This window comes from Odontomachus brunneus, unplaced genomic scaffold (assembly GCF_010583005.1).
Source record: "Odontomachus brunneus isolate Ranch 3 - 2012 unplaced genomic scaffold, Obru_v1 Obru_scaffold_094, whole genome shotgun sequence".
Lineage (NCBI taxonomy): Eukaryota > Metazoa > Arthropoda > Insecta > Hymenoptera > Formicidae > Odontomachus > Odontomachus brunneus.
In genome coordinates this window covers 104213-113602 of record NW_022639544.1, presented here as the reverse complement: position 1 = coordinate 113602, position 9390 = coordinate 104213, and the positions used below count along the sequence as shown (strand labels likewise).

The 9390-nt window shown below is 39.7% G+C and overlaps 2 protein-coding genes across 6 annotated transcripts in view; one reads left to right on the top strand and one right to left on the bottom strand.

The window, feature by feature from the left end:
• The window catches only part of LOC116848387 (ensconsin-like), a 215346-nt gene extending 208015 nt beyond the window's left edge, over positions 1–7331 (bottom strand). For 2 of the 3 annotated variants that reach the window (XM_032824415.1, XM_032824419.1), the window contains exon 1: positions 7137–7318. In XM_032824415.1, the coding sequence (XP_032680306.1) occupies positions 7137–7182 (46 nt within the window). In that variant the 5' untranslated portion in view covers positions 7183–7318. Of the gene's footprint in view, positions 1–7136 lie in introns of all 3 variants that reach the window. The other variant, XM_032824410.1, reaches the window with a different exon arrangement.
• LOC116848392 (acetyl-CoA acetyltransferase, cytosolic) overlaps positions 1–9390 on the top strand; it is a 12764-nt gene that overhangs the window by 1419 nt on the left and 1955 nt on the right. For all 3 annotated transcript variants that reach the window (XM_032824433.1, XM_032824434.1, XM_032824435.1), the window contains exons 2-4: positions 8073–8271; positions 8709–8830; positions 9061–9173. In XM_032824433.1, coding sequence (XP_032680324.1) covers positions 8223–8271; positions 8709–8830; positions 9061–9173 — 284 coding nt within the window. In that variant the 5' untranslated portion in view covers positions 8073–8222. The remainder of the gene's footprint in view (positions 1–8072; positions 8272–8708; positions 8831–9060; positions 9174–9390) is intronic.

Sequence of the window (9390 nt, the reverse complement as noted above, 5' to 3'; positions counted from 1 at the left end):
GGGGGGGGGGGGGGGGAGAGAGCGCTGGAAAAATTTATACAATCTACGCATATCCAAAGCAACGAGATTCGCGCGGAGTGAGTCATCATCGTATAATATCGATCCACCTACATTGTACAAACCGCGTGCGGGTAACACAGTCTAGAGTTCGCGCCGTATCGGAGACTTGCGCCTATCGGTACGACAACGACCACGACGAGACGGACGATTCATTAAAACGGCACCACGAGCACTTCCCTCTGCCGATTCGCCGTGGTCGGCGAATGCCGGCCAATTTAAAGCGTTCCACATCGTTTCCTGTTTATTACGTCCCCGATGTCGGCACGATCAATGGCTGCGTGACCTTGGCGCGAGCGAAATATCACGCACAATCGTGTGATCGTTATTTAATTATTAAAGACCGTTCTCCTCGATGTTAGCTTGGCGCTACTTCGCGAATTAGACGGACAATTGATCATCGGCCTTGTTGCGACAGCGAGTCGCATGAACTATTGCGCAAAGCGTAAGCGAGTGACGATAATTCGGAGACATCCTATAAGCGTACTAGCGTACTCTAATCTTGAATGAAGAATCTTGTATTCCGTCCCGCGGATGCTTTACCATTCATTAAATCAACAATCGCTACGCATTTTCGACTCACTCGTTTTCAGTCATAAGGAACACGTAGCTAGAAACGAGTGACAACTGACTTTGAATACTTGGAGTAACTATCGATCTATCGATGACAAGCATCCTTGAGGTTAAGATGAGAGGTTATAAACCTCTTGCTAACAAACGCGCTACCTACTAAGATTCGCTGTTACTTGTATTCTAATATTATTTATCCAATTACCATCGCATTTCTAATTCTCGATTGATAAATCCGACGATTGACCAATTCTACTACCTGAGTGAGTCGGTGGTACTTGCAAGCGTAAGAAACGCCGACTCGATCCGTCGCGACAAGCACCGGTTGCATATAACCAGAAATGAAGAGATCACTTATTAATAACGTCCTTATGATACGTTCCGACGATCGTACATCATTATTTTCGACACTGCTGACGCCTGATTTACAATATGCTCTTTGCTTCCTGCTTCTTTCTCTTTATCTCTTTCTGACTCAAACCTTAAGCTTAAGCCAGAAAAAGATAGAAGATAAGAAACAGAACACAAAGAGCATATTGTAGATCAGGCTTTAGTTCCAAACGAGACTCACTCACGACAGGCAAAAGATGCATAAAACGCGAAGGGATTTCGATCGATGTGTTAATGGCAGCTGCTCGACGTGAAAAGATCGAAAATGGCTGCACAATGTACGACAAAAATTCGTGCCGCGGCGTGACGGTGGTGCGCTGCTACGATGCTATCTGTATACTTAATCCTGCGATAGATCGATAAATTCGATAAATTGATAACTGATACAAATGTTTGCAAGGAGAGAATTTCATATTAAAAATTATTATAGGATTTTGTAATCGAGAAATCGACATGCTGCAGTAATTTACTATTTTATATCGAGAAAAAGGATATTCTTATTTGGAAAATATCTTTATTTTTGACATATTAATCTTCAAATAAAATTATATAACGCTGAACGAGGATAAGTTATTTGCAAGAATATATTTCATGATTCAATGAAAAGAAACCTGTGTTCTTATTATTCAACAATAATTTTCATTAATGAAAGACACAAAATATTGGACTGATAATACAATGGTTTTAAATGTATGTTATACTCCAGGTCCCTCCTATCCTCTTAAAACTATTATATTCAAATTAACAATCACTGATTCGTATATAAGTAATAATTTTATTAGAAGAATTTCATCGTCTTGAATTTAAACAATTATTTATTGAATTGAATATAAAATATGTTGATGCAAGTTATATATTTTCGTTTAACGTTATCTCATTTGAAGATTAACATGTCAAAAATAAAAATATCTCCCAAACAAGAATATCCTTTTTTTGATGTATCATTTTATATGCTGTTTATTTTTTAATAATTGAAATGTGCTATTAAAATACTTGCAAATATTTCTAGCAAAATCTGTTATGTTTGCAGCGAAATTTATTATGTTCCTTAGTAGGATAGATCTTATTTACAATCTATTTCTGAACTGCTAAAGACAGTAAAATGGGAAAGAATTTATAACATATGAAAAAAAAAATAAAACTAACATTCTTTCGTGTGTAACTATGTGTTTCTCATGACTGTTGATTAATCCAGAAATCCTTTCTCAGAAATTATTTCCTGGATTAATCAATAGTCCTGAGGAATGCATAGATACAGATGCGGCCGGCCGAAAACTTTTCATAACTATCGATCTAATGGAGTAAAGCATCCGCGATTAAGTGTACTATGTTGAGACGGAGTTATGAGCTTGTCGAAAGAAAGAAATAGAGTTATTTTGGTATAGACTAAAGTCGAGTATCAATCTTTCGATTATTAAGTGGAGATAAATATAAGGAGAAAGAGAATAGTGTGCGTGGCGGTACACGTGTGATGTTGAAAGAGACTAGAGCGAAGCCGATGCGCACTGACGCGCGCATACACACATGTACATTGCGATATACAACACGTATTATTATAAATTACCTTTTGAAAGTACATGGCACGGGAATCCGACATTGAGGGATTAACGATGGAAAGCGGCACGCGATGGAATTATCAAAGCCAGTAATAAATGATCGGATTTTTAAACGTAGACTTCGGACGGGGGCGAACAACAATGCCGTACCGTTACCGTACAAGCACACAATCATACGGGTGTTGCGAGAATAAATAACTGCAACCTACTTAAGCGCCTTCGTTACAAGCTACTCGTACGCCAAAGCACTATCAATCAGAAACACGAGCGCGTCGTTTCGCGCCTCGAATGATCGAGTCAACAGACTCGTACAGGCTCGACAAGAGAGAAAGAGAAAGAAACGAAGCAACTAGTCGAGATATGATGAACCGCCGTGGCTATGAGGTTTACTTCGAGATCGAACCTGTGAACTCTCCTTGACTCTTATTGTCCGAAACGCTACCGCGTTTCTTTTTAAATCGAACGTTGAACCACGTAAGTGAACATCCTAAAAGATCCGGAGTAGCGATATGAAAATTACTCGTGAGCCATGCTGGTCTTTCCTGCTCTCATGTATTTCTGATTGAGTTTGTCACAATGCACGTCCGACCCCTTTTGACGAATTTATACTGAACTTTACATCTCAATGGGGATCAATGTGTAACATTCGCGACACGAACGTGTGCTGTTCAATATATACATATGACTGATCGCAGATCGTAGCGAAGTTCGCAAAGTCAACGTCAAGATAGTAGCTGATAATAATAAACCGTGCACGCGCGTGTCTAATGTCAACACTTGCTCGTAGTAAAAATACGCCGATAAGAATTGCCAATTGAAATAGGATAGGGTATCAAGTAACGGTATAATGGGCTGTTTTGCACAAAAATACACGGGCGCGCACTTGTATTGCGGAAAGGTCTCGTTAAAATGTTGAAACTGACCGTGAAACTCGACTCGAACGACTGAAGTGTAACGCGACGTTACGTCATAATATTACCAGCGCATTGCAAAGTGCAGGATCATTATAGCACGCACGCACGCACGTGCGTGTGTATCGTAAGAATAAATACGAGAGAAATAGAGGATCGCCGAGAATTTATTTTGGAAGAGAGAGATACGGGGGTTGCGGTGTGTTGCTACAAACGCGCGCGGTAATCAGGCAACTTCCTTCCGCTAAAAAGCCGCTGAACCATGCCGGCACACGTGAGACCATCTGGCGGATACGTAAAGCGACCGATGTAACTTACAACATGGAAATCGTGCTCGTCGTTTTACCAAGCGGATTCTATTACAACGTCTCTCTCATCATATACCGTCGATATGCGCGAATATGAAGCATTCCTGAATGGTGGCAACAATTATCGCCGATATGACAATGCTGCGCGCAACGTCAAAACAATAATTATCTGTCGCTCGACACGCTCTGTCAAGGTCATCGAGTTAAAGGTTCTCGCGTCATTAGATATCTATATATAGATGATCTGTCTTAAAAAACGTTGTCTGATTACAAATCGAAAGTCGTTCGGATAAAATTCCCTTTCGTGAATGATTCATGAATTTTTACCAAACGGTGGTTCCTACACAATATTTCTCATAACGTTAACAATATGAACTCGTAAATTGAGATAAAATTTTATCGAGCCAACTTCTCACGTTCGCGGTAAAGAATTTAATAATATTCTCTCGCGTCCGTATAACACGTGCAACGAAATTTCTGCGTATTGAATATTATAGAGATTTCTATCGGCTTATCGCTGAACTCTTCATTGGCGCTTATATATTAAATGCAGCAATGCAACGAAACGAAAATCTATAGTAGATCGTGCGAATATCGGCGTGATAAGGGAATCGAAGCTGTAGTCACGCGAAGCGAAGGCGCGCCACAGTTCTGCACAACTTTACGATTTATGACCGATCGAGTCGAGTCAATATCCTCCGTTTAGCGTGGAAATCTGACGAGGTAAATCGTTGTGCTATTTACTCAAAAGCTATTTACCCATCGTCATAAATGTCTGTTTGCGTCTAAAGCATCTTGTTGTTAGCGAGTTTCAAAATACGATCTTATCAGAGCAGAATCCCTGACACGTCGGAAAATTTTCGACGAGGTAAAAAAAGAGAGTGAATTATCGTCACTTAAGACTCACGGTTACGCAATTTAGACGTTAAGACTACAGACAGGGAGTCTGAAGCATGGACGTTCGTTTAGAAGTTGCAGCGTCTGAGCATGAGTCGCGAAATGCGAATGTGCACCGAACCGATGTGCAAAACTTGCATCGTTGCGGGACACGGCGCATCGCTGGACACGTATAACAGTTAATCTCGTTACGCGTAACGGACTATATCAGAAATATCAAGTGATCACCTCGCGGTGCTCATTCGGCTCGTCGGTAGTATTCGCTCGTAGTATTCGCTCCGTTTAATAATATTGGGCGCTCGCAATCATTTTCTAACTTAGTTAGACTAATCTTATTGCTTATTATTACTCTTAATAAAGATAAGTATAAAATGTAAAAATCTTATACGCAATGCGGACAATAATTTAACGTTTTCACATAATCTTTCAGAAGTAAAAAGAATCTAATATAGGCCGGTATTCATAGTCGAAACTTATTTCAAGACCATCTTAAGTAATGTCTTAAGATACGAATACGGCTCTGTGATTGGTTCATGACATCTTAAGACAGTATTTAAGATAATCTTAAATATAAGATCTGACTATGAATACCGGCCATAGAGCGTCGTCTGCTTACAGGTTAGATAAAAAATATCTAGGTGTAACTTGTATTTCAGTTAGAGATCTTACACAGTACTTTTCGCACCTTCTAAAATCGACTTTAAGTTCAAGAAGGTTATAAATAGTCGAACATGTTTGTGTGTTACAAAAGTCAACTAGTGACTTGAGACAGTGTCCGTTAGAAGAGAAAGTAAACACAACGTTTAATGTAATAACGATGTTTTTTTGTAGTCTGAAAAAAACAAGAACACCAATCGTGTAACACCAAACGATATGTATGTGAGAAATTCGAGATAAACTCCCTTTGCAGCAATATATTTTAAGAAACATAATAGCGACGTTCCTGTTTGTCTCGTCGTGTACATAATGTCTCAAACATTGCGAGTTATCGCTTCCTTCTACTATCTCAAGATTCTTTCAACCGGAATTGATATTTCTTAGACACAAATATTTAATTTTAGAGATTACACATCATCGCACTCCAATATTCAACGCTGTTGAGACACATTTATAATTAATTCTCACGTTAAAGTTCCAAGTCCAATTAAGTCTACTTTCTGCAATGTTGATACAAACAAGAAAACAGAGCATCTTCGTGAACATCTTAAAGGTAAAAAATAATAAGAATTCGTGTACAACTTAATCTCAAAAAATACGAAATATTCAGGGCCAATTTTTCCAACCTCTTGGTAACTAACGAAATTGAATCATGTATCTATTTAATTTGAAAAGAAACAAATGACATGATTTAAGTTAGCTCTGTTAGTTAGCTTACCAACAAGTTGGAAAAATGGACCCTCAGGGTAACGATCGTGTAACTTTTTCTAAAGTTTCACGTAACGGCTTTTGCAACCATGTAATTTCTCGAACAATGGAAACATGAACATTTTCACGTGAAACTTTGTAGCGTGGTTTACGCTAGAGGAAAAGATATATAATCGCCGTACTCAGCTTGGTAAAAACGTTCCCCAGCTATCGTTAAAACGTCTACATTGTACAGTGACGAATGACGAAGCGACAGGAGCGAACGGCCGGCAGCGAGAGCACGTTGCGGAGCTCACGCGCGGCGCGGTGGCGCCGCGGCTGACGTGCCGCGTGAGAGGCCGCGACGTCGAGGATCTGCGGCGCGAGCACGTTCGCGAGGGTATATACGTAGGTGTAGCGCGAATCAGCCGGCGTTAAATTCGCGAGAACGATCGCACAGACTGGCCAGGATCAGAAGGAGACGGCGAGATCGAACGGAGAAACGAGAGACAGAGACAGATAACGGTAATCTCAAGCGGTCGGGGACGTCGTCGCGGAGTCGACGCAAACCGCAAGGCCGTCGGCGCGTGACCTTAATGAGTAATCAGTCCGGCAGCTCGGGCGGGCGTTAATCGTGCAATATTACGCGGAGCTGCACGAACTGACCCAACCGTCCGTTTGAGCGACCAGTCGACCGACCGAACGTGAGATCGTACTGTCAAACGCGTGCTAGGCTGGAGCACGTCTGATAAACGACAGGAAGAGTGATCGAACGAGCGCGATGACAGCCACCGTGGACGGGCACGGTCGCTTCGGGATGTCACGTACCTTGTCCCGAATCGACGTACGCAAATCTACAGCGAATGCCGGGTATGGCTTTCTTCGCGGACGGCTCACGGCGCTCGACGTGCACGGCGCGATATCGTACAACGACGTGCAGATACGTGCGTGCGTGAATGCGTGCGTGCGGACGGGTGGCGGGCCTCGTGGCAATTACGGAGCACGGTGCGCCGCCACGGCGACGTGTACGGCTCAATGACGCCGGGCTGTCGCGGCACGGGCAGGTCGCGGCGAGCAAAGGGGCGCGACGCGCCGACAAATACCTCGTTTCTCGACGAGCTTCGAAATCTCCTCCCTGTTGTCAGCCATCTTAGCACCAGTCACTGTCCCACAATGCACGTTGGGTAAAAACAAACGAGCCGAAGCCGCACCGCGGCGCCAGCGACTCGATACCGCAACGCCACCTGCTGTGTCGTAATCGAGTCAGCGGCTGGTTGCCGCAGGGCTGTAGCTACTCGATATGGACCACGTGACATCTCTCTTGAAAAAGATGTTAGAATACTAATTATCTGACGATCATTATCTGACAACTGTAAATATTTAATAAGTTTTTACTTTCTCCCTCAATTTGGATTTCTTACTTCTATACAAGCTTTGCTGTATATAGCTTGTGCTGGCGATTATCTTATTCATATCATTTGCATTCACTAATGTGTAGAACTCGCATTAACTTTCGACGGGTGTTGAAAATACTTTCTCTTTATCTCTATATATTTATAAATTTAGGTAGATAGTATTTCCTGATTAATCGTAACAGATTACTCGATTGAGCAAAATATCGAAGATTGGGAGATGCTTATTTCGCTTTTATAAAAAAAACATTTTACGGATAAATTTAACAATTTCTGAGGTTATTATTACCAAAATCATTAAAAAGACCTCTAACCAAATCTAGATTTTAATCTAATCACTAAAAATAATTTGCATAATAAATGCAAAATAATTTACATTTTACATACTATCTTGTGACATTATATGCGATGTCATATCACATATTAAATAGTTATGCATGAATTTATATTATATATCTTCGTCATTCACGCACGTATTATATTTTCTAGGCATAAATTTTTAGATGCCGCATTAAACAAATACATAAAACATGATAAATCTTCCTGAGAATTTTTAAGAAAACATACGTAATATATATCCAGAAAAAATGTAGTCCCCTCTTTCAATCTTTCTCCTTCTTCGCGCAGGTACACATTCGTGACTTGACACACTTTCATGAAAAAGCCGCTCCTGACACCACGTCGACTACGCTATATATTTCCGTTAGATCATCCAGCGACTGCAGTCTTCGTGTGTTTTTCCACAAGAATAGTGGTGTCTGTTGAAAATTCGCAAACATGAATAACCGAGATGTTGTGATTGTTTCAGCTGTTAGAACTTCCATAGGTAACAACGAAAACACAGTAAACGTGCAAAATAAATCAAATATTGGTTAAATTGTATATAGAAACTTGTGATACAAACTTTGAGTAATTAATTTAACAAATTAAATATAAAACTAATAAACTGAAGATACTTGTGTGTGAATTAAATCTTCAAGGATTATATTCAACGATTATAAACAGTTAATAAGTTTTTCTGTGTATATGTTCATTTAGGTGGCATATTTGCTGGGAAATTATATATGCTTAGAGGATATTGATATCATAAATAAATCAAAATCTTATATGAAAATAATATATATTTTTGGTTTAGTATATTATTTATATAATAAAAAGTATTTGCGTCACAAGAGAGTCAGATACATCTTATTATTTGAATACTCGAGGAATATGTAATCATAACGTCATAAGTATACAGCTTTTTAATACTCCACCTTACAGGATCATTCTGTGGATCTCTGTCTCATCTGAAAGCATCACTGCTTGGAAGTATTGTTATTAAGGAAAGCTTGGCAAAAATTGGATTAGATGGGGCAGATGTTTCTGAAGTTATTATGGGACAGGTATTATACTTTTTCATATAGGCTGTGGACTAGAAGCAATATAGATGAGAAATCAAATTATATATATATATATAAAATTAAATTTATATATATATATATATATATGTGTGTGTGAAATATATAAAGGTATATTTTTAGTATATTTTTATTATTCTTTTATATATCTGTATATATATTTACATTTTTATCATTTATATACTTATATTCACACACCATACATGGTTTTTCAGGTTTATGCTGCAACAGAAGGCCAAAACCCTGCAAGACAGGCTGCAATATATGCTGGCATACCCAATCATGTACCAGCTTATCAGATCAATATGTTGTGCGGCTCTAGTTTAAAGTACGTCTAAATTATAATCAAATGATGTAGCATTTTTATAAGTGCAATGCAGTGGTGTAACCAGAAAGAAGTTTTGAGGGAGGCTATATTTTTTATTTTTAACGAGCAAAGAAGTCATTCAAAAAAATTTTTCTTACGTTTAGCATAACCCAGAAAATTAATTTCGGGGGGAGCTGCAACCTCCTCAGCCCCCCCCCCCCCCCCCCCCCGCCCCCCC